At 44.5% G+C, this 26,050-nt stretch overlaps 1 protein-coding gene across 3 annotated transcripts in view; it reads right to left on the bottom strand.

The window, feature by feature from the left end:
* CEP112 (centrosomal protein 112) overlaps positions 1 to 26,050 on the bottom strand; it is a 475,433-nt gene that overhangs the window by 45,397 nt on the left and 403,986 nt on the right. For 2 of the 3 annotated variants that reach the window (XM_032429545.1, XM_032429546.1), the window contains exons 25-27: positions 13,203 to 13,304; positions 9,518 to 9,582; positions 8,368 to 8,679 (exon numbers count right to left, since the gene is read on the bottom strand). In XM_032429545.1, coding sequence (XP_032285436.1) covers positions 8,676 to 8,679; positions 9,518 to 9,582; positions 13,203 to 13,304 — 171 coding nt within the window. In that variant the 3' untranslated portion in view covers positions 8,368 to 8,675. Of the gene's footprint in view, positions 1 to 8,367; positions 8,680 to 9,517; positions 9,583 to 13,202; positions 13,305 to 26,050 lie in introns of those variants that run through there. The other variant, XR_004302419.1, reaches the window with a different exon arrangement.

The raw sequence follows: 26,050 nt of genomic DNA, 5'->3' as shown, positions 1-26,050 counted from the left end.
CTGCTTCTCCCTCTCCCACTCCCCCTGCTTGTGCTCCCTCTTTCACTGTCTCTCTCTCTGTCAAATAAATAAATAAAATCTTAAAAAAAAAAAAAAGTTGTTTCATCTCCTGGTCTTCCATACTAAAGCCCCTGTAGTGTCCTTACATTGCTCGATTTTTAATGCAGTCTTCTTTATCCTCAAAATGTATTCACTTCGTTTTCTTAACTACTGTTTGGGATTTTGGAGGGGGTGGGACTTTAAAAAGGGTAATTTTGTGATCAATATACTAACTCTAGGTTAAATTCTACCTAAGTATCAAGTTCAAGGTGACTTTTCGTTGTTGCTGTAAAAATAAAAATGCCTGAAAACCAACAGTAAGTCCGTATCAGTAAGGATCAGAAACAAAAATATTTGAATGTAGAGGAACATCCCTTGAGGACAATCCATTTAATTACCCTGATTTTATCCCAAGGGCTCATTTGCAAAAAACGGCTAACTTCATTTAGTGACTTCACAAAATGGACAAACGGTGAAGACCTTAGGCTGAGAGAAGAACTGAACTTTCACAAACACTTCCCTAACTTTCCTAGATCAGCCAGGATAGCCATTCACAGGGGCGGCCGGCGCCCGCTCCAGGCCGTTTGTGGGGTTGGTGTCCAGTGGAAACTTCGCCAACTGTAAGCTGTTATCTGGAATCCGAGGAGGAAACCTTGCCGCCCATCCCTAAGGAGCCCTCAGGACTCTGTACCTGGCTCTCCACCACCTATCTCAGGGCTCTCCTCCATGTCTGGGAGGCACCGCACCCCTCAGCTTGGACCCTCAAGGAATGTACGTGGCTCATCTAACTCACCGCCCCACCTGCCTCTCTGCCCCAGGGCAAACCGCGGGTTTGCTCGGTCCTCCAATGCACACTCAGAGCCTCATCCTGCCGCTGGCCCTCTCCTTATCCCTACTTCTTTCCAACTCTTTTCTTCAACTGCCGATGGAACCGTGCACTCCCCTCCTAGGGGATCTAGGTCCCCTCCTGTCCCCCCCCTTCCCTCTCCTCTCCTGGTTCCCCCAGACCTCTCCCCTTCTCGGTGAAACCATCAGCTTCTCCACCTCGGCTCTCACTCACATGTTCCTGATTGACGAATCTCTGGGCCCTGACCCAGGCTTCCAGGTACTCACCCCCACTCCCAGATCTGCACCCCGCATCTTTTTAGGCTGCGAACCTTGGCCCTACATTTCTTTCTCCTTCACAATCATCTCATTCATTCAGGTGCCACGGCAGCTACTGAATCTTTGACCTACTTTCTGTTCAGAGAGAGAGAGAGGGAGAGGGAGAGGGAGATGGAGAGGGAGAGGGAGAGATGCTCCTCTCCCTGGGGATCCCGTTGCACTTATGGGACTCCTGCACACAGCTCCTGTCTATTTCCTTTCTCTTCTTCTGCCTCCAGCCTCCAACTATCCCGCCTCACGCTGCTGCAGGACAAATGCTCATGCGGCAGTTTCTCATGGTGTCACTGCCCTGCTCAGAACACTTTAATTGCTCCCTGGTTTTCTATAACATAGAGTCCAAAGCTCTCCTCACCCTTGGAGGCGATGCAATGTAGCAGAAGGAGCAAAGAGCGAATTACAGGAACATGAGCTCCAACCTCTGCTTCCACCACATATTCAAAGCGGGGCCTTGGGCAAACTTCCAAGCCTCCCTTTGCTTCAGTATCCTCAAGCATGAATCATACTTAGCTCGTGAAATCATTGAGGATGTTCAGAAAATAAAAAGGGCCTTCACTTATTGCATGTTTATTGCATGTTAGACTTTGAAAATGCATTATCTCATTCAATCTTCACAACTGCGTTCTACTATTTCCTCCACCTTCTAAGATAAGGAAACCGAGACTCAGAGACTGAGCAACTTGCCCGGCTCCGGATCCCTCTGACCCCAAAGGCCTTGGCCACATGAGCTGAGAGGCCCACTCAGCGCTGAAGGTGGTCAGTAAGTTCCCTTTGGCTTCCATAACCTGACTCCAGCGCACCTTTTAAGCCTTGCCTCGTACTCCCTTCCTCCCATGTGGGTGATGCAGAGGAGTGAACGACCTTCCTGGCTTAGCATTCCAGCTGGAAGGCCCGTCCCACATTTCTACCGATTGAAATCTCACTCTTACTCCAACGTCCAGACTAAATGTCACCTCCTCCTATGAGACGATTTCAAAATGTTACCACTTCCTTTGAATTTCCAGAATATTTGGCATTTCTCTTATACAAAGATCATGCTCTGTCTTATCTTTTTTTTTTTTTTTTCTTTCCGATACATGTCTTATCTTCCCGTATGGATTACAAGCTCTTTGCAGGCAAGAAGCAGGTCTCATTCACCTCTGTGCGTCTCATCTGCCAGGCTCAGTCCCCGGGACACATGAGGCACTCAGCAAAGGTCTGTAGGGTAGTTAATCTGGGAGCAAAAGTAAAGTTTTGAAGAGCTGAGCTCAATTTACCGCTTGCATGAGGTAAAAATGTTCCTCATATGTTAGAGGTGATACCACAGAGAGAACAATAATTATAATGTGAGATAGAGAGGAGGCCAATTAATCTTTCTCCTTTACCAATGAAAATGCAGGGACAGTGACCATCAGACCGTCTTAGGGAAAGCACCTGGTAGCAGGGGCCAACAGGAGGTGGTCTACTTACGTTTGCTGTCTTCATTAACCCAGTAGAAAAAAATTTGACATACACACACACTCCAGATAAGATTGCAGCAATGATTTTGAAAGGAAAAAAAATTCCTTTAATCTACCCAATTTGTATTCTAGCAGCTTCCAAGCTCACATGCCCGAATGCATAAATAAAAATACCGAAGAAGAAAATCAGATAACACAAGTGGGAACTCAGTCAGAGAAAGGTTCCCTAACATTGTAAGAAATATCACTCTAGGCAGAAAACGGCTAGCAGATCCTTAACTCTGGGAGGGAGCAGGTGGAGACATGAAGAGGCCATCCCGCCTAGGCTTCGCGCCGTAACTGCTGCGCCCGGCTTGGATAAATATTTTTATTACCTACACAATGATAAGTAAGGGGCCAAATGATCAGTTCTGAAAAGGATTTCACATAGGATCGTGACACCGCGGTAGCTGGGAAACACGAAACGTACACAGGGGAGCCGGACGGCAACCGGAGTTTGCACAGAACTTGAAGAGCAACATCATGGTCAATGTCAGGTAAACGACAGCATCGGTCAGCCTGCGCAGAGCCACACTGGGGAACGCAAACCCGCTTCTGAGAAATCTCAGCCGATGTCCAGGTATTTCTGCAAAAAGTGCAAGATTCTCAGGACTCTCTACCACCCTGTTAGGAAAATATTTCCTCTTTCCTGGGGAGACATGTCTTTTCTCGTTTCCTCTCCCCCTTAAACTGTCAGGCTCTGCTTTTGGAACAGAGCTGAACTCCAGGCAAACCAAGCCTTCTGATGTTTTCTCAAAACACACGCTGATCACCAGGTCGGATCAATCTGTCAGTTGTAGCACTCAGCGAGACTGGGAGTTAGAAGGCAGAGGAATGGCCGCTAGGCTTCAGTTCCTCGTTCACCTCCCCCACCCAGGTTCCCGCTCAGGCTGGTGAGATCCAGGAGCTGGGCTCAGGGGTATGAACAGAGATAACCCAGCAGCGGCGAGGAAGCTAACGGGCAATTAGGAGGCTGATTCACTTGTTTATCTGGATGATTAGTTGAGTAGTTTCTGAGTGCTCTGTGGTTCAGGGAATTTTCCCTCACAGGCTCATCAAGACCACACCCTACCATGCGCCTGATATTTCCACGAAAGAAGGAAAAACCACGCTAAGCACAGGGTATGTGTTTTGGTGGACCTTTATAATAATACACTTGCTAAGATAATTACGGTAAACAATGCACACCAAGCCCCAAACTTTACTCACTTTAAAGGGTTGAGAGAAACATTCGCCTGTGGTTGCTACCATTTTTCAAAAGAATCACAGAGGAAGACACGGCCTTAGTGAATACTCGCAACTCAGGGCTTCCCAAGCGGTATTTCCAAATCCCAATTAACCTGTGATCGGAGAAATACAACAGAGACTAGCAGAATGTTGCACGGGAAGAGACTTTTTAGCAATCAACTGGATCTAGGCCCTAGTCAATATTTCTCAGAACGCCAGGCAATAAAATATGTGCGCTATGGAAAAACTCTTCTGTGGATCACATTGTTTAAGGAGAGATTCCAAGTTAAAGATAGACAGGTTTCCTTTTAGACAAGGGCGTGGCAGATTAGAGACAGCCACAGGTTCTTGGACACTGCTAGGCTCTGTGTCCTCGACTCTGGGTGGGCTCTGTCTTTGACAAAGTTCAGTAGAAGTGATGCTGTGCCCTCCCGTGTTATGTTTCTCGTGACTTCCACATCTGGTCTCTCGTTGGGCTTGCTCTTAAGGGCTCCTGACAGCCGCCCTGGGAGTGAGTCATCATGGTCACTTGACTTGAAACCTAAGCGAGAACAGCCTAGCTGAGCCTGGTCAACCCTCCGCACCAAGAGAGATGATAAATTATGGTGAAGCCACTAACTTTGGAGAGGGTTACTGTGCCGTCCAGCACACGGTAGGCAATCAGCGTTTGTTACATGGATGACTGGGTGAGTGAGTGAGCGACGCAAATGGGAGCCTTCAAGATGGGGATCATCTAGTATGCCACATTTCCTAAATATGCCATCTGAGATGTCAAGACAAGTCATACAAAACAGGGCTTGATAGAATACTAGCAGGAAAAAGGCTGAATTAGAGCTTGAAATGGTAGAGTTTGGGAATTATTGATCATGTTACAGATGACCAAAGTGAGGCCCAGAGAGGTAATAGAGAGGTAAAGGGAATTACCTAGGGAAACAAAGCTAATTGGTAGACTCCACCTATGAACTAAGTTTCTTTTCTAGCGGAAGTAAAGGGGTGTGGACGATGTGGTTTCACTTATGCAAGCATGTTTCAGCTAATTAAATATAACAGGCTTCTTATTAGGTAGCCCTGTCTTTCTGCTCGCTGATCAAGTCTTTGTGTCCAGCTAGCTGTTTTCCAGGAGACCTCTCTTAAATGGTAGACTCCCAAAGAGGATATAAGGGTATTTATTAGCCTGACGTCTAGACTAAGCTCACTTCTAAGAACACCAGGATCTATAGCAACATACTTGGGCCTTTGGTCTTAAAACATTTGCCTGATGGAAATCCTTGCTTAAAACCAAAATCTCTGGAAGAATGAATTTTCAACTGACCTAGATGTTGGTGAAGGATCCAGATTTTAAAAATTCCTTTAGTCTTATGTTACAAATTCCATCGCTCTTCCTCCATGTGAGGTAAATAATAGGATCTGAAGTCTGAGTCAGTTCTTAAAACAATACAGGGAAGAATGTTAATACAGGTCAAAATCTGGGATATTTGATTTTTACCATTCCAGCCTATAACACAGCTTCCCAATCAAGTCTCCAAATCCGAGAACCACTTCAACGGGTGAAAAAAGGTTTTATCTAATTATCTTCTTCTCCTACTTTGAATTGACCAACCATGTATCTTTTTTTGCTCTTATCAAAGGGGCCGCTAGGACAAAAGCACATCCAATTTTAAGTAAGCTTTAGTTAGCAGACTTAAAATTGATCATGCATTTTAGTTTCAGTAACTTGCAATTTCTACACACTTTGATAATTCACTTTAAAGAGCAAACTGTCTTTAATGACAAGGCTTAAAAGAGACGACCTTTCTGAACAAAATATGAAAGCTCCGAAGAGACTGCTCTTTTAAGGAAACTATGAATTAAAATGACCTTGTGTTCTGAAACTTTTCTCTGACCATTTTTGATGTTTTACCTTTCCTTTTTACTCTCAGAACGAAAGCTAAAACACCACTGCCTTCTGTGGATGCTGATGCACTTCAATAACAGGGCTGTTAATTGTTAATTCAAACTCATATAGTTTCTCCTGTCTGCACTCTCTCGGCAGACACCTTTAATGAGGTTGCTCACAACGACAGGCATATGGCTGCTTCTGAGGAATCCACTGTTACTAGGTGACATTACAGGATAACGTCTGAATCTGGCAATTTCCCTTGAGTCACAGCCGATTCTTTTGTACAAACTCTGAAGCAAGTAGACCCATTCTCTGTTGCCCCCCTCTCAGGCCATTTTTCTCCTCGGTGCCCCTGGATGGCTGCCCTCTGAGGAGCTGATTGTTGACTGGGGAGGTTGCAAAATCAGGGGTCAGACCCCTGAAAGGGCTTGCGGCTTGGTGACACAGAAGTGGTAGGACTCAGACAAGACCATGACATGGGCAGATGATGGACAGCTGGCCTTCGCCTTAACCCTTCTCCTGCGCTCGACCCCATGGCTGGGTAAACACGCATACCCAAGACACTGCGCGCCCACGGCTTTCCTTCCGCTGGGTCGTTCCCCACGCCTTATCACCCACTACCCGAGGACGGTCGCACGCACAGGTGGATGACATAGGCGCCGGAGCCAAGAATGACAACTTGAAATGGAACTGAATGAGGTAGTTGGGGTGAACAATCGATCTTCCAACAGATAAAAGAAGAGATGAAACCTCAGATGATTTTATAATAAGGCACAATGTTTATAATTCACTTACTGAGCACTTGCTTGATCTCCCAGTAGCCATTTATATACCCAGGGCTCAATTCAGGAAGGGATTTTAAACGTGCCAAAGGCAATTTTTCTTTCTCTTCCTTTATCAGAGGACATTCACAAAAACATTAGTGTCGGCCATCCAGTCCCATCACACACAATCAAACTGACCTAAAGTTTCAGCACGCTTACTCCCAGATGTATGCGACACCCATCAGAAGGGAAACAGGATCTGGGTAATGTCAAAGGTTCACCAGTGTTTGTGATTTCATAACCCTTGAAATAAGGAAAAGAAAGAATAGCAGGCAACTTTCCAAAACACCTACTGATATTTACTCATGGAAAACAAATATTCTTGAGTGGGAGTTCCAATTCCAGCAGACAATACAATTCACCAAGTATTTTCACTTCGGGCAGCTAATAACCTTACTAATGAAATCTGTTGAGCTTCAACCTGTTTTTCACGGTCTGTAGAGAAGCACTTAAAAATTAATCATGTAGCCTTAATCTTTCCCTTTCGAGCACTAAATCATAGTCTGAGTACCAACTGTCCTCATTTGGTAGGTGGTTTTAAGAGCATCTGCTTCGATTTTGCTTTTTCCTGAATACTCTTCAAGCCAGTGCTATAATTTATTGAAAATGCAAGAAAGACCTGAGCTTTCAAAGGACAGGGATCTTTCTTCCTGCAGGTGTTGGGGCAAACGTCACCAGGCAGAGGTGATCTAGAGTAGGAAGGCAAGGTTTTATGTTGATGGCCGCCGCCAAGGCAGCGTCTATGCGGCTCCTGGCCCTGGCTTTGGAAGTGGCTATAAAACCTGTTACTTCCTTATCATCTCTGGGTCTCAGTTACGGTACAAGAAAGGGTAATTAATCCTTGGGCAGCAAACAACGGAGATGGGCGTGGGAAAGAGACAAGAATTTTGAAAAGGCGTAAAGAAACGTTCTGCCCTGTCCTGTTACAGTAAACGGGATGATCATGGCCCTGCCCGCAGTCCAGAGCATCTCAAAGGGTCCATGGCATACACCACAATGAAGTCAAAAGAATACAGAGCATCCATCCACTGCAATTCAGAATTTCCTCAGCAAATGGGGCTGACCAATCAGCATAGAACACAGACCAATCAGCAATGACCAATCAAAAGCAATGTGCTGATTGGTCAGTTGGGTGGAGACAAACACCCAATCAGGAGAACACCACCATATTCGCAGAGAGGAAAATGGGACCAATCACAGCTCATCTGCCACCACTTGCCACTGGGTTGCGTGGCCTTGGAACACACCCTTATGTTTTTAGGCTTTCTTAAAGAGCATCAATTGATACGATAATGAAACAACCACCATAAAAAGAGAAAGCAACAATAAAACCATAGCTGCTACATAAAATTCTTACACCATTCTGCCTCTGGAGTCCCAGGGTCAGACGAGACCAACGCGACAACTCCTTAAACTGGTATCAGATGACCCAGTGATTTTTATTCTAAATAAACGAACTGCTTATGGATGTGATCTCTGACACGACATAAGGTTATTTTTCCCCATAGTACAATTTGAGATTGTCAGGATTTTCTAGGGAAAAATACCGTGGATACGCCATACTTATTTTGGCAAACGAGGTGCAATAAAAAGTAGAAATAAAATTGATAAGTACAAAATATAATGTTTTAATAATATGTGAACACGAACATGAAAACAATGTAAGCATGCTAAAAATTGTGATGCGATACTACAAACGTGATTTTGATCATACGCAACCGGTAAAATTCTATACAAAAGCGTCAACAAGGCATATTATGAGAAATCACTTCTTTCCCCAATATAAGCAATTCTCAGCACACGCTCAAATGCACACGAATATGGAAATCCGAAATAAAGGAATGTTAAAAAAAAATAACTTAGGCAGACACAAATAAAACCACCCCATAGCGTATGAGTGATGCACGTGTTTATGATCTTAATTACATTTAAGTATTAAAAAATGCCATTGATCTCACAGTTTACAATATCCAAATCTTCAAACCTGCTGGAAGAAATCCACAGTGCAGCCCAGACAGTGACATCCACTGCCCTCGCCCTGTGCTACTCAGGTAAGCCTTCGCGCAGTTACCTGAAAATCAAAAATCTCAGTTAACGATTTTCTCCAGGTCTGACGGGCATGTCAACGATAAAATATGTCCTAACTCGGGAGGAGTTGGATAGAGGTTAAAAAGGATATTCGGTATCAAAATTTCATCATTTATGCCCAGAAAGGATCCAATCCCATCTGCACCAGGCAGTAGAATCTTTCGAAAAGTGAATGATTCACAAGGTCTTAACTTTTAAACCGATGCCAAGTAAGTGCTTTGGCCTTTCACTGCGTGAAAAAGGAGGCTGTTTGACTGACTTAGAGCAGGTAAACATAACCTATGTCTGTGATGTCTCTGGGAACCCTGGACTAAAAAGGCATCCTTGAGAAGCGCATGCTGAGGGCACTAAAGTCACAGTGTTGCCACACCACCGAGCCGTTTATCTATTTTGGTCTGGAGAACATCTGCAACAGTGCCAAACCTCCAGGGGATACGGGGCTTTGAAGATGTGGGCTACCACACTAAGGATTGCATCATCTCGCTATCTTAAAAGAAAGACGGTCTCCTTAACCCTGCAACTGGGCTTTAAGACAATGTCTTGTCAGGACGATGCTGGCAAGGCCCAGACTTGTCAGGCACCTGCAGATTCTCTCATTCTGTTCTGATCGTACTGACTAAGCACTGTGATTACAAGAGGTGGGTGGCTTCTCAAAGACAGGCTATTTAGTAAAAAAAAAAAAAAAAAAAAATCAGTATTTTTTTTTTCCAAAATTGATACTATGTGTAAGCATTTTAATAAAGACCCTACGGTCAACCCGGGAGACTCACAGGTGCCAACAATACAAACTAATCAGAAGGCCTTAGGAGCGCGGGCTGTACCTTCTGCCTTGGTATGTAGTCAGTTCTTCTTGAAGGATGGATGCTCTCTTCTGCAGAAAGTTAACCTAGAAAAAGACACCACGTATGAGCAGAGGCGAATGTGGCTGAAATGGCAAAATATGGTGCAAATAACGTGGCTCCCTAGATAAAAGGGAGAGGGTTTGTTGAATGTCAGTGTTGTGCTTTTCACCTTTGATCACATTGCATCCCTCCTGAAAAGCCATCCGAGACAAGAGTCCATCCAAATTCATTACTGCAGAGCCATTTTGGTCTGGCCCCAGCCCGTCCTTGAGGCTCCATTTCTCCTCCCGTCCTCCCCACCATCACCACCTTGTACACCATGTCTTCCTGACTCCTTTGCCCTTTGGCACGGGGCATTTTCTCTCTTTGGAATGCTCGGCTAACTATCTCCCATTTATCCTCCACCGTTTAGTTCAAATGTCACCTCTCCTACTGACTTCCTCGATTCCTCCCCAACAGCTCATCACATCCTAGGCAAAGTCAGGGCCCCTCCTCTTTACTCCTGCGCCTGTGCTCCATTATTAGCACTTCTCAAGCTGCATTGGGGTTATGTGTTTTCATATCTCTCCCCCAAACCTGAGAGCTCGTCTGGGACGGGGAGGATGTTTCTTCGTCTCTGTGTCCCCAGCTTCCTTCACAGGGCTGGGTGGGACCCTGGTGTTCACTAGTGTTTAATGAGTGAATGAGTGAGGAGAAAGAAAATTACTGTCTTCTGGAAACCTCAGTCCGTCCTGCGGATTCCCTGAGGTTGGAGAGACAGTATTGGTAGTGGAAAGAGCCTAGGCCAGAGTTAGGCCAGCTTGGGTTCCACTCCTGGCTTGGCCTCGATGGCTCTCGGAAAGTTACTTGAGCTCTTGATGCCTCATCTGTGAAATGGGATCGATGAGAGCTGCTTCCCAAGGTTAGGAGGAGCACATGAAAAGACTAATAGAAGCCGCCTAGTGGCTTAGCATGTTCTCTTAAATCAGATCTTTACAGTGTGGTTTGATTTTTTTGGAAGCATAAATTTCTATATAGTATTAAAGATACCTCTATCAGGTATGAATTCAAAAGCACCTTACACGAACAAATAGAAACAGTTTGGGGGTAACTCCTACTACGGCTCGATGTAATCAAGAGTCAGCGGTATTTGATCATTTCAGAATTGTTTACTCTTGCTGCTTTGGTCTGAACTGAAACCATGGCAACGGCTGATTCTGAAGCCTAGTTGGCCAGAGAACACTGCCGGCGAACAGCAAATGCGCTTGCAAGAGAGGAAAGCACACTTTCTCTAGATGGGTCCATATCCAGGTGGCCCCCCTCGGTTTTGCTTACTTGTAATATCACCCTGGTCTTAATTCTAGCCAATTGCTCAAATGACCCATAGGACAATTGATAATGTTGACAGATGCAAGGATTACACCGATTCGGCCTCCCCTCCCCACCCCTGCTTTGCGACTGGAATCCCAACAATTTTCAGAAAATACAGGCACCTGTGCTTTCAAACTAAATTTGCACCCTCTGTGGCCTGTGACTCCTCCGCACAGCTGCCAGCTAGCAGGACTCTCTTTCTGGGTCAACTTCCAGTTTTAGGAGGCTGAAGTGGCTTTTATTACAGGGAAATGAGGTGAATGATAACAGAAGCCCTGCAGGTGGCTATCAGATTTCTTTCTTTCGGTCTTTTTTTCTTAAAAACACCCCTCCTCTGAAGGTGCCAGCCTCCATAGCCAACCCTATGGAAGCTCTCCTACAGAGTTAATGGGTAAACCACACTGCAAGGGAGCTTTCCATGTAAATAAAAATGACTTAACCCTTTCTACCTTAACACTTTCCTGCAGGCCTTATGTTTACAGGCAGGAGCGAACGAGGGAAAACGTGGCTGGCAGGAGCAAAGCCAACAGTAGCCCACAGAATGCTAGAACGAACATTTCATCTTCAGGTGAGAGGCTTTTGACGGAGGGGAATACATACGGGGCGGCCGAAGTTTGCTGCACGCGCTTTGCCCTACACATTACAAAGAGCACATGTGGATATCATCCAATCGTATCGGTTCGTAAGTCAATTTATTGAGCACCTACTATGTGGCAGGCACTGTTCTTGGCACAGAGAGCAAAGACCTCTTTCTCTCAAGGAGCTTTCCCAGAAAAAAGTATGATTTCCTTTTTTTTTTTTTAAGTTTCTTACCAGAGACACGATTTGCAAATATTTTCTCCTATACCATGGTTTGTCTCTTCAGTTTCTGAATGTTGTCTTTTGAAGTATAAAGTTTTAACTTTTAGTAAAGTCCAATTCATCTGGTTTTTTCTTCTGCTGCTTGGGCTCTTGGTGTCACAGCAACCAAGGCACAAAGATGCGCTCCTTAATCTAAGAAGATTTCTTCTTAGAGTTTTTTTTAGCTCTTACATTTAGGTCTATGATCCGTTTTGAGTTAACTTGTTGAATTATCTGATTGTCCCAGCACCTTTCTTTCCATTTTTCCCTCAGTCTTGGGACATTTGGAAACCAACTGATCAAAAAAATATATAATAGGGTGGCTCAGTTGGTTAAGCATCTGCCTTCAGCTCAGGCCATGATCCCAGGGTCCTGGGATTGAGTCCTGCATCTGAGCAAGGAGCCTGCTTCTCCCTCTGTCTGTCGTGCCCCCTGCTTGTGTGCGCTCTCTCTCTCTGTCTCTGACAAATAAACAAAATCTTATATATATATAATATATATGCTTTTTTCCCCTGGACTCTCAATTCTATTTCATTGATCTCTGTGTCTATCCTTTTGCCAATATCATACTGTCTTGATTATTACAGCCTTGTAGTGAGTTTTGAAATTGGGAAGCATGAGCCCTCCCAAATTCATTCTTATTTTTTCAAGATGGTTTTGGCTACTCTGGGTCCTAGCTATTGCTTTTCATCAATCTCAGTCATACAAGGATTCTTAGACATACAAAGGGAACATGACTGTTGTAGGGGAAAGTACATTTTAGGTTCCTAAGTGTATTAGAAGTGGGAACGTGTAGATTCGTTCCCATGTTAGAGTCATTAGACTGGCAATATATAAACTGTGTTTCTAGAAGTACATGGAGAAAACTGACGTTGGGAGTTGTGAAATAATCTTAAGCATCTAAGTTTACATCCAGTGCATCTCTCACACTGTATTTCATAAGCTATTCCAAGAACTACACATCTCAGCAAGAAATATTTAACTGAATTATTTGAATACCTTGTCATTATTCTGCTTGGAATTTAAAATGCATCTTGTTATGTCTAACAAGCATACAAAACACACCAGAATAGAAATGCTTCTAATTTAGCCATCGTTTCTGTTCCTCTGCCCTTTCACACAGTCAGGAAATCTCCGACGTGTCAAGCGATGGCATTTGGGGCCTGGTACCAAGAGGAGAAAGGGGGAGCCTGTACTGGAATGTACACTGTAAATGAGGGAAAGTAACCATAACTGAACTTTTCAATTTCATGGGTGCTTGTAAGGAAATCTTATTGAGACAATGAGTTGCAAAACTAGTAAGAAAAACTTAAAAAAAAAAAAAATCCAAACAAAAAACAATTCCTCCTGGTTGTATGTTATGCTATTACATTAATTTCTGGCATCAGTTCAGAATTAAACTTATTTGTGAGTCTGTTTTCAGGCTATACACACCCCCTGAACCCTGAGGGAATGCCTTGATTCTGGTAATTACCTGTGACTTTAGGGAGGAAATGGTGTCTTCCAGCTCTTGTCTTAGAGATGCTGGCATCAACCCTTTGAATTTGGTCTCATATTCTTGTCGTATATAAGTTATCTAAAGTGAAAAAAAAAAAGACAGCTTATCAGTTTTTTTCCCATGGAAATGATTGTTTTAAATTTTTAAAATAATGAATAATAATATTTATTTATCACAAAGGTAAGTTTGCTACATGTGGTCAATAAAGATGAAACGACAAGAAACAGAGTTACAAACTGAAAAAGGCACTCGGTCTGCCCTTGTGAGTCTGGGAGAGACAGTTCCTGAAACACTTTTATTTCTTTAAAATCCCCATTAACACATTTTCAGCCCTTGATAAGTAAAACGCCTGTTCTCTCCTCACCACTCGTGATATACGCACTATGCTAACCTTTTCTTGATCAGGATGTGGATTATGATCATTGATACACTGTGATTTGAGGACAACTCAGGCTATGTTGTTGCTCTGATTAAGACACTCCCTCCAACTGGCTAGGCAGCTGGGTGCTCGATATAATCCATAGGACAATGAAGATAGGAATAAAGAAGAATCCCTGCTGCTGTGCCTCCAAGACTCCTCAACACAGGTAGACCAGAGTGTCTTGCCATTGTGAGCTTCTCTGGCTCATGGGCTTCCCTCTTCCTCCAGAACACAATCAAGCCTGGGCTCAGCTAACTGATGGATCCCTGGGCTGGTTTGGTGGCTCATCTCTCTAAAAGCTACAGACAGAAGCAAAGGAGGGAGGCAGAAGAAGAGTCTTTGGAGGGATATGCCTGAGCAGAATGAAGAGGTGCAAGAGTGTGTGTGTCTTGGTGTCTTTCTCCAGTTATTTGATTTCTCTTCCTCTTAATCTGAGCTGTGACGGAATTCAAAAACCTACTGCATGTGCCGTGTGTGACTTAACTGAGTATTAAAGCAGAATTGCATAGTATCCCATAAATGATTCATTGGATGCATCTGGAAATAAGGTAACATACTATGAAAATATGTGCAACTGTGCTCAGTTAGACAAGTCTATGCATTGATCTACTGAAGATAATTTAAAATTACCAGCCTTAATTCCCAACTTTTCTTAGACTAAACCAAATTAAGAAATGTGTTCTAATATTTCATTTCATTATCCATTAAAATCCCATGGCAAATGTTCTAGAATATGATTTTTCAATTTTTGGCAAAGTGTTTTTTGACCTATGTTATAATCTTGTGATTTAAACCTAAAGGAAAAACAGAAATAATGAAACATGATCTCTCCCAGTGATGTAATAATTTTTCCCACCTTCTCCTCTTGGACTTAAGTTCAATAGTTAGATCAAAATGAAAGGCACATGCAAAGTGAAACACATGCTTTATAAAACAGATCTTAAGGGCAACATTCATCGAGGGTCCACAAGCTGGTATATTGACTATATTTTTCTATTGTTCAACACTGGCTCTGAGATTTTGAGTTACTACTCTTTCAAAAGGGACTCCTGTGTGCTATCTCTCTTGTATCCTCGTTTGGTTGGAATGTCTGCCCACTGTCTGTACATTTGCAAGACCACTGAGCTGGCTATAATAATGCCCAACCCCCATTTCCTTTCCCCTAGGACTTTGGCGACTTTTCTTTTCAATATCCTCTGGCATCACATCTACCTACGGCGAAGTCTGAAGCCAGGCTGGGTTGTTTTCTGTGTTGAAGGTGACTTTCTCTGCTTGAATGCCCATGTGATTTTTCTTTTTCCTCGATTCAGGAACTCCACTGGGATATGTTTTGGTATTAACGATGACCATTTTTCCTGAGACATTGTGTATGCCCTTTCCATCTTTTCTTAGGGCCATCTTCCCTCAGTTTTAAGTACTTCGGAGGTGAAGGCCAAGCACTTAAGTTCTTCGGTTAGTTCTCATAGTTTCTCTTGACTCCTTTGTCTTGTCCCCACTTCACCTTTCATATCTGATGGCCTCCTTCTACTGGAGGCTAGGCCACAGACAGCAGAGAATGGTGTGTGAACAAGGCTGCCCTTTGATCACCCTATCGCATCACTTTTAAATTCAGTTGGCTATATTTTCCAACTTTTTTTGAGGATCCAGGCATTTCCACTTTCTGTCTACTACTCCTTTGTTTTTATGATTTCAATGAATCTGAGTGAACTTAAAATGAGCTCTTGGAAAATCTGAAGTTACCTCACTTATGAATGAGACTATCGACCAGGAAAATATTACTACCCTGAATCCTTAAACCCAAATCCTGAATTTAAAAATCATTATACCATGCAGAATCCTGTTACCTTAATAAAGTCATGGAAAACTTTAATCTGTTTTGCTCTATTTATAAGGTTAAAAATGTTACGACCAGCAAACATTTATTGAGTACTTCCGATGTGCCAGATACAATTCTAAGTGCTTTATTAAGTGGTGAATCCTTCTGACAACTCAGTGAGGTAAGCACAGAGAGGCGAGCAAGCCAGGACTGGAACTCAAGGAGTCTGACTGTCAAGCACACATTCTTAGCCACTATGCTCTGCTGTTTCTCAAATAACCTTTCCAAATGCTGAGATGTTTCTTCTACCCCCAAAGGAAAAGGACATGACAGACACAACCAGTTAGAGAAGTTTCATCCACTACACACTGGTGCTCCCCACAATATAACAGGGGCTGAGGAAGGGGGCGGACGTACGACCATCCTTCCAGACATCAATCTTTCTTTGCTTTATTTTTTTTTTAATGGCTACAATAACAATGACAACAATAATTTCTTCCTCACACTTTCCCATTGGTTTAAAATTTCAATTGAAGATTTATAGATAAGACTAATTTAAAAAATCTCTACAAGTGCAATGCACATATTGACCTAAACTAGAGGTTCCATAAATCCCCCACAGAAGCACACATTTTAAGGTCCAACCAGTGAAAGCTGTATCTAAGTTTGTCACATGGCAAAATGAGAAAGAGGAAGGAAAGAATTAGCTTATATTCTTTCATATCACTTTCGACTCCTGCTACTATTTTTCTATCCCCACCTCTGACCCAGGATGTGTTTGAGGGGGAATAATGAGGGGGTGATAACACTTATCTATAGACTAATCACAAACTATGAACTGCCAAATACGCCAATCTCCTTTCGTCTTCCTGCCTTCCCACATTTCCCTTGTGGTCTGAATCTGACCTTACAACAGATCAAGAAGCTAGAGGAAGTTGAACTGATCTAAGCAAAGGGTTTGATGGACATACAATTCCTTTTACTAAGGCAAATGAAAGTTTTTATATATAAATCTATATTATTAGGTTTGAATATTAATTTTCATTAGCATATACTGTCCAATTATACTCGTGAAGGCTATATTAGTTTATTAAATGCAGAAGCATTCAAAGACTGTTCTCACTTGAATAATTCTGGAAAGGCATTTCCAGGACTGTTTTGGCTCATTTCTACCCCACCTCAGCACTCCCACTGCCCTCTAAAAGCACTGTGCATAATTATCTGCTCTTCCACATTCCTCAACCACCTCACGCCAAATAGATTATCAGCCTCCCCCCTCCCGCTTTCCTTCATCTTCTTCCCTTTAGCAAAGGAAAATTAGGAAACGTAGGACGTTGTGACAAACAACGACATTCCTGTAATGTAATAAGACCCCTGGACGCTGAGTGGAAATGGTGTATGTATAACATGGCGCCCATGTGACCAAAGACAGCTGTGCTCCGCACCATGGCAACAGACTGCCCACCTTTCCCTTGAAGGCAGAGCACTGACAATACTTCCTTTAATTTTTAAAAAGGACCACGAAGACTGAGAACAACCATAACTAGATTTTAGTGTTACACTCAAGTAAAACTTACATCCCGGGTTATCGGCCAAATACTCATTCGCATAAACAAGAGTCTACAGAATCTGTAGTTGACTTGAGCCAATGGGATCTCTGGAGATAAAAATTCAAAGTGATGTTGAAAAAAGTGAACCTTGGAAACCTTACAATTTCACTGAAAACATGGAAGGAGAACGAAAGCACATTTTGTGGTGTTTTTATTGAAAAACACTATCAACTAGTGATGTCGACATGTCATAACCATGTCAAATACATCACCCTCCTGTGATATAACAAACAACAAGATGGAAGCCTGCAGCTTTATGCACACAACTTAGGGATGGTGCCTCAGCCACAGGTTATTTTATCGTAAGCTTCCATGCACCCAAAACGGCATTCACTTCTGAAGAGGTGAGGAAAGGGGAGGCCACTGGGGTTCCTGTGTCACACATTCCTGCACAGTCATTTGTGATTGTTTTCTGAGGTAAGAGGGAAGCACTTTCGGAAAATGACTGTGCCTGATATTACTTTACAAAATCCAACTGAGCATTTTGGGGGTCAGCTCAGCAGATGAAAAAGGGAACTAAGTCAGACTTCTACTGATGGCATCTCTGAACTATCTCCCCACTTTGCTGTCGCCCTGGGACCGTCCCAGTCCGAGATGCCTTTGTCTTGCACCTGACCCACAGACGTACTAGTAATGTTGGTTTTGGTTTCTGATTCAAATTTTCTTAACATTTAAAATCACAATCAAATCCTTTAGTGAGACCAACAAGGTCCTGCACCGTCTGGTCTCTATTCACCTCTCATTGCCGTCACTCGACGGTCCTCTCACTTCCAGACACCAGACTCGTTGGCTTCTTTCTGTCCGTTCACCAGATGCCTGGATACTTTCCCTCACAACAGGCCCTTTCTCCTTTTCCTCTGCCCACTTTCCTGTCCCGTGGGGTTTTGCCACTCCTCCATCTTGATCTCTGGGTGTAGAGGGTCCCGCAGCATGGTGGTCTCAGGGGGCAGGCCCTGGTGAGGAGGCTGCCTCTGGGGCAACTGCCTCCCAACTTCAGATGAGCTAGAGCCCCTCACTGTGGCAGGCAATAGCCTTCCTCAGTTTCCACACCAGCCCTCGCTCTCACGCTGTGACCCAGTCTCTTGTCATTTCACTGGCAAGGAGCCCCCTCAGCATTTCTGTCCCCTGTTACTCCTGGGACTTCTCTTCCAGCTGCCTCTGCCTGCTGATGGGCTCGGGACCCTGTACTCGCGGCTTTGGCTTCACTCATCACTCTGGGGTTCTGTTCTGTTTCCAGGTCACACACAGATGTCCATCCTGCTTTTGACTCCCAGTACATTTTACTTTTCTCTCTTTTTTTTTTAAAGATTTTTTAATTTATTCATGAGACAGAGAGAGCAAGCGAGAGCATGAGCAGTGGGGAGGGGCAGAGGCAGAGGGAGAAGCAGGCTTCCCGCTGAGCAGGGAGCCCGATGCGGGACTCGATCCAGGACCCCGGGATCATGACCTGAGCCGAAGGCAGACACTCAACCAACTGAGCCACCCAGGTGCCCCCGTTTTACTTTTCTCTTTTTGCATTTTCTCATTTTCTATTTTACCAATTATCATTGAGTGTTTGGTGCAGAGGGGGTGCCCATGACTTGACCTTACAGAGCCATCTTGTGCGAAAGGACAGGCTGTTTTGTAACCTGCCTTTGAAGAGTCAAGTGTAGGGGTTAGGAACCCAGACTCTGGAGCGGGAGTGTTGGAGCTAAATCTGAGTTGGGTCCCTAAACTGCATGCCCTGGGAAGGTTAACTTCTCTGTACCTCAGTTTCTTTATCAGGAAAATGGGAATTATAAATTCTTGGGGCTGCTGTGAGATTTAGGCAACTTAATACATGTAGGAGTTTTACAAGAGTGGCACTTAGTAAATAAATGTTCAATAAATGTTAGTTATCATTACATCATATAATGGAGACTATCCATATATATTTCATTATATTATATCTATGTATATTATGAATTATATATATATATTTCATTTAGCCAAGCCTCTAGCACTACACTTTTTGATTTCTAATTATTTGCAATACTAGAAATCCTGATAGCAAATTATTTGCATATATTCACGATTAACTTGAGGGTTCCATTTAAACCTCTTTTTGCATTTTTTAGTATCTACGGATTGAGAAAGTACATCATGACAAAAAGCTTCTATGAATTCAGAATCAATTTTAAGTGAATTTGTATTTTATAATTAAAATTATCTACATGCCTTTGGAAAGCAGTAGTACCTGTTTTTGACTCATATTATTTATCCTGGCTACCGACCGTGATTGGTGTATGTATGAGTTTCCTCAGAGCCTTGCCAATAGCTCTGGTCCACAGGTGGGGAATCATTGCTCCACGCTGAATGATTTAAGGAAAGGATCTCAGGTTAAAGCTCTCTCTCCACCCAGCCTGGATTTCTACCCATTAGATATATATGGGAGGGTTGGGGGAAATTAACAGATGCTTCTTCTCACTGTGGATTCGGGGATCCAGAACTGTGTCCTTCTAACACCTGGCTTAGCTGAACGCCATAAAGCAAATGGAGTTTGATTGTTGAATAAATTGTAGGGGGCTGGAGATGAGGGAAAGCACAAGAAGTAAGTTTGGAGCATAGCATATAGTCTGAGACAGGGTGAACATGGGTGGGCGCTGCAGTGGAGGGTTTGGAGTAGTGGAGAACATCAGAAAGATGCTGGGCTTTCTGCAGGGTGGTGACAGGCAAGTTAAGAGGTGGGCAGGAGGGGGACACAGGGAGGGAGGTTACCCGGGGGGCGGTCTAACAGAAGGCGAGCAGAAATGTGGGGGATGTTTCTGAGCAATGGGCCTTTGTGCAGCAAAAAGTTTTTGCATGGGCTTTTTAGGGGAGGGGGTATATAAAACTCATCAGTTTGATACTGAATTCCAATGTGGTTTAAAGAAAAAGAGTGAACGAAATTGTAGTAAAAGATGGTGCCAAAAAAATGCTCTGGTGCAGCTGAGAAAAAATGCACTGCCTTCTAAGAAATGTCATTTTTATTGGGGTTAAGGCATTATGCGTTGCCACAGCAACTGCCGAGCGAGATCCATTTTAAGAAAGGTGATCTGCAGCCATAGCTGGTGTACTTTGATTCTCAAATACAAAGTGAAAAATGTAGAAGTAACCATGATTTTCTCAACAATCCTCAAAATGTTCATTTCCCCCCTCTTTCTTCAATATGGTTTCATCTTATGGTTCTTTATTCCAACGGGGTGCCCTCAGACCGAGGCTGCAGCTCAGAGGACCCCCTCGTTCCCTGTACCTAGGGACCAGTCTCCAGCCCACGGGAGCGGAGCCTGCTGCGGACTGGACCTGAGCCTCCCAGGAAAGGGGGCGGCTGATTAAGGAAGCAGCCACCAGCCCCTCTAGTGGGAGGACAGCATGAACTAGTTTCTGGAAAGGGTTATTGTTTTAAGAGGAAGGAACAGTTTTCTGGTACTGTGGAGAAAACCGTGGCCCGAGGGTGAAGACAATGGTCCGAACCTAGCACTTTTGTTAGCTTTGGATGCTCTAAATTCAGCTGCGGGTGGTTGGAAAGATTCCTGACAGCAAAAAGAAACCTGGGTTTCAGAGTCTATTCATAAGAATCAACACACATAGAAAAGATGAGAAGCGGGTACGATAATCAGAGGCCAATACGTTGCCCAAATCTGTCCATGAAGCAAAGACTTAAATACATACCTAATAAGAAGACTGAGGTGGTGGCAGGAAATAAAAATGTGTGAATATTAGAATTTTGGAGGACATGTTGCACATAAGCAGTACCCTTTCCCTCCTGATGTCGAAGCAAAATCTGAAACTGTATTTTATTTTATTTTTTAAAGATTTTATTTGACAGAGAGAGACACAGCGAGAGAGGGAACACAAGCAGGGAGAATGGGAGAGGGAGAAGCAGGCTTCCCGCGGAGCAGGGAGCCCAGTGCAGGGCTCAATCCCAGGACCCTGGGATCATGACCTGAGCCAAAGGCAGACGCTTAACGACTGAGCCACCCAGGCGCCCCCTGAAACCGTATTTTAGAGCTCCTATGAACAAATGTGGCCTTTGGAGGTACTCATTTAGAATTTTACAAGATATATGTGGTGGATATTTGCTTCACCCTCCAGCATTCATTCGAGAGGCTTCTGCTTACTGGAACACACTCCTCCCCCACACCGTCCACTCAAGATCATGGGGGGTGGAGTATGTGATAAGGCCTAGCCAATCATCACATCACACGCCCCTTGTGCTGGGATCATCTGGGGCCTGGGTACATGATCCAAGTTGAGGTCACCGGAGTCACCAAGAATCATGGGACAAACTCTCTCATCCACTAGACTTCACCCAGGGGGCGTCATTCTGGGGTTGTGTCAGCCGTCTTGCTACCACAGAGTGAAAGGTGGACTGAGAGGGGAGCCAATCCAGAGGAAGAAGAGCTGAGAACTGGAGAGAGAGAAACTGGGCCCTTTGTCCAGCTGACCCCGAAGTTCGCCCTGCCCTTAGATTTTTTTCAGTTTGGGTTGCATTTTCTGCCACTTGCAACTAAATTAGTCCTGACTGAAAAGGGGTAGAATAGGCAAAATATTAACTTGCATCTATGTGTTGCGTCTGTTTGACCAAGGGTCAGCAAACTTTGGCCTACAGGCCGAATCTGGCCCGCCACTTATTTTTGTAAATAAAGCTTTATTGGAACACAGAAATGCTCATTTGCTTACCTATTATCTGTGGCTGCTTTGCATGACAATGGCAGAGCTGAGCCATCCTGACAGAGACCCAGTGGCCCGCAAGTTAAGTCTAAGCCATTTTCTCTGGGGCCCTGCACAGAACGTTGGCTGATCCCCACACGCACGAGAACCACGAGGCGGGGAGCGCACTTGTTTTGCTGTCCGCGCCGGCGCCAGCATTTATCTTGGTGCCTGGCATATGGTAGCAACTCAATAAATATTTGCCGAGTGAATGAATGAATCAAACCTCACAGCACACCGTGTTAGGTCTGTCTTTGTCTTCAGACGACAGGATCTTTAGAATGTGGAGAGTAAACAACTCACAAAACCCTTCCCGAAAGACAAAGAGCCGATTCTGTCCGTGAGGAACCATCAGGGTCCTGCGGTTTTTAATCAGCGCCGTGGCTACGAATAAGCGGGCCAGCTTCAGGCCTGAGGGAGGGGAGTTTGCTTCATCCATGTTCTGCCCCCTCCTCACGACAGGACTTTTTATAGGGTCGCCACATTAAATGGCTCCTGCTTCCTGGTGTGTGTGTGTGTGTCTCCTGAAATTAAATGCTGGCTTCTCTCTCTCTGGAATGTATTATTTTGGTTTCTATTCCTAATGTTTTTCTTCCGGACAATACCATTGCTGGAATTTTCCTTCCCATACGTTGATATATGCTAGGAACACACCCTTACTTCAAAGATCGGCTGGCTGAAGTCTGAGAGGGCTATGATGCCTGCACCAGTTCTGGAGGCAGAGACTGAGAAAGGCTGAATGGGGAGCCTGCGGAGGCACGTGCTGGAGAACGTGGACACGCGGGGGGGGGGCCGAGTTTATAGGAGTTAAAGGGAAGCAAAGTATCCACTTTACTTCGGAAGGTCCATCTTCAAAAGGGTTTGGAGAGTACGCTTTGGGGAGGGATGGGGTGGTTTTCACTGTTGTCCTCTCAGCAACAGACTGGGTCAGCCCTTTCTGGGTGGGGCGTGCCAAGGTAGTGTCCGTCAACGGAGGACCGAAACCCCAACCAAGGGGGGAGGGGAAAGACTCCTGAGACTTTTAACTGACTTCCTTAAATAGAAGACCCAAGAAGACTTACGGAGTGAGACTGATATTCAGTATGGCTGGTAGGGGTTTGGGAGTCCATTTGATATTTGCTCTTTGTGAACTGAAGTAAGGTTGGAACACTTGGCATATGGTAAACACTCAGCAAACATTGTTTTAATGAGTTAATGACTGAACAGAGCTATGGTTGGATAGATAGTTGGGACCTTGAAATTATGGAGGCAGTAAAAGTCATCCCATCGAGTTTCGATTGAATGTAATAGAAAATAAAGAGAAATCGCATTGACAAACCCCTGCTATGCTATGTATTAAGGAACTGATACATAATCTTCCACCTATTGTCAAGACGCCATTCAATCCTTCTATAAAATCTGAGAGACAGATAGTATCATACCCATTTCATAGATGAAGAAATAGGCCCACAGCAAGTAACTGCTAGATGCAGGGCTGAAGCTGGACATCTAAACCCGCACCGTGCCCACTTACGGTGGGGACACTGGGAGGTGAGGGGTGAGGAGGATTCATCTGAAAATGTTGTAAAGAAATATCAGGAGAGGAACAGACTGGGCCTCGGGGACAGCAAGAGCGGCTGGAGTGATATAGGAGAGAGAGAGAGAGAGAGCGCTCTGGTTCAAAGGCAAGGCTGTGGGAAGGTCCTATCACAGAAGCTGACGATGAACTGGCTTATAAAGAATAAAAGTGAGGGCGCCTGGGTGGCTCAGTCGTTAAGCGTCTGCCTTCGGCTCAGGTCATGATCCCAGGGTCCTGGGATCGAGTCCCACATCGGGCTCCCTGTTCGGCGGGAAGCCTGCTTCTCCCTCTCCCACTCCCCCTGCTTGTGTTCCTGCTCTCGCTATCTCTCTCTCTCTCAAATAAATAAATAAAATCTTTAAAAAAAAAAAAAAGAATAAAAGTGAGAGGTGAGTCGAATGAGAATTCAGGCCTCAGCCACGTGCCCAGAAGAGCGATGTCCCTGGAGAGACGGGGTAATGGGTGGAGGGAGCCCGTCTGTGCGTGGGTGGGAGAGAAGACATGGTTTGGGTTTGCATTTACTTAGACCTCCTTAGTTTGAGGTGCCGGGAGACGTTTGTGAGGAGAGGCAGCCGTGGAGCTTATGAGAAAGGCCGGGATGAGATGCCTGAGAGGCCTGGGCTGGAAGAGCAAGGTGAAGCCTTAGGAACGGAAGGACTCTCTGAAGGGGGAAGGAGAGACTAAGAATCCCCCAGGAGCAGAAGTCACCCACAGGGGCTCCACCATGCAGGGCGCAGGAGAAGTGGAACAAGAGAAAGATCAGGAATGGTGGGAGAGGTGGGCTGAGAGGCAGCGGAGTAGGGAGCACGGCCTTGGGTTTCACAGGAAGGGGCAGCTGCAGGGAGGCCAGGGACCATGGGCATCATTTGCCCCCCATGTTGTCAGCACGTGTGAAACAAAGCCATCTAGACCGCGTATCGGTCCTCAGAGATTTGGGTGAACAGCAACGCTACAAATAAGGGTTTAGGATGGAATTAGTTTGTTGATAAATATGTTGTTTCCTATTTTAAAGCAAAAATTACAGTAGGAGTATCCACATCTAACCTTCAGTTAAATATCACTCCAAATATCTGATTTAGTCTGAGATTTTTGACCTGGTTTGAGGGTATTTTTCAAAAGAGGCAAGCTATGACTGCTCTTTATTTTCTGCATATTTAAACTCTTGACAATTATAAATAAGTTAAATCTCTCCCTCAAAGTACCAATTATCTCCTTATGTTTGAGAAGGCATGTCCTGCCAGATATGGCATTCTATACAAAACACAAAATAGGAATACAAAGGCGGTCATTGTCCCACTGGTGCACCCGGGATTTACTTAGGCAGTTCCAATTAACACTAATGAGGATTTTGTGCATGAATCCCCTTACCTCCCAACTAATGGGAACAGAGACCCCACAACCTCATAGCAGAAAATTTCAAAACACCATTGTAAACAGTCACTGACTAAATTCATGAGTTGTTCACCTTTACACAGCAGAGATAAAAGAAATTTTCATTCAATTAAAAGTTAGGGAACGTGCAGTTATCCAAAGACTCCATTCAGGCTTTCTGAATGACAACGGTCGGGATCTGGATCTGGCCAACGTTTCCGGGTGATTACTCTGCATGGCTCTGTGTGGAGTAGCAAACGGTTTTTGTCTTTGGGAAGCTTACACATTTGACATCAGACACGTAAAAAGGAGCTATATAAAAACATAATTGAAGGATAATAGGCCAAGGAAGGGAATCGGAGAGATTGATTACTTCTAAGTGGGATAATGGGAGTCTTTAGAGAGGTGATGAGATTTGACTGGGACTTTGTGGAATGAGTAGGAACTTTCTGGATGGAGGAGAGGAAGAGCTAGAAGCATGCAGGTGAACGCGTGTGGCATGCTTCGGGACTGCCAAGTGGTCAGATGAGGACGGGGGTCGTGGGGGTGGGCAGGGGACGAAGGAGATGGGTAGGGACTGCTTCTAGTTTTTTTTTGTTTTTTTTTTTATTCAACTGCTTATCTACACTATTGCCCGTTTCTCAAAAATGAAGATCTGACCATCTGCCCCCGGCCCCAAGAAAGCGTTTCAGCACCTATAGACTAAGGACAGCCTTGTTGGCACCCATCACCTATGAACCTTCTCAGCTGATCTTACTTTCGGGGATGCCCTGTGCTTCAGTGAGGACTTGCATCCTCCCCCCTGCCCCCCTGCCCCCCCCAATCCCATGACTTTTCGTGCCTCATGCCTTTGCGCATATTGTTCTGTGCTTTCTCCTTCTCCTGACCAGCTGGAGCGCTACTCACTGTTCTCAGAGAGACCCCTCTGGGACACCTTTCCTTAGTCGTCCAGTCCTAATATGCCTCCAAGTCTGATGCATCTAACACTTAGGATTGTTGTGATGGTGGTCAGCACCCCCACCATCGACGGCTGACAATTACTAAGTGTTTTCTATGTGTTATGCACCACGTTGCATTCTTCTGCATATATTATATTTTATTTACTCTCCCTACCAATTCCATGTGGTACCTTTATGATTATTTACATATGAAGAAATAGGCCGAGAGAGGCTCCTGTCTTATCCACAGCCATAACAGCTAGTTAGCAGGTGCTCTAGGACCCGTATCTAGGTCTCCCGTACCCAAAGCCTCTGTTTTACTTCATTGTCACAGGATAATTATTTATGCACTGCTTTCTCCTCTTAGACTGTGGGTCCCCTGAGGGTAGGTTCTATGTTT

The sequence above is a fragment of the Phoca vitulina genome, unplaced genomic scaffold (genome assembly GCF_004348235.1).
Source record: "Phoca vitulina isolate PV1807 unplaced genomic scaffold, GSC_HSeal_1.0 scaffold41, whole genome shotgun sequence".
Lineage (NCBI taxonomy): Eukaryota > Metazoa > Chordata > Mammalia > Carnivora > Phocidae > Phoca > Phoca vitulina.
The sequence above is the reverse complement of the archived record's forward strand: the minus strand, read 5'-3'. Positions and strand labels throughout refer to the sequence as shown.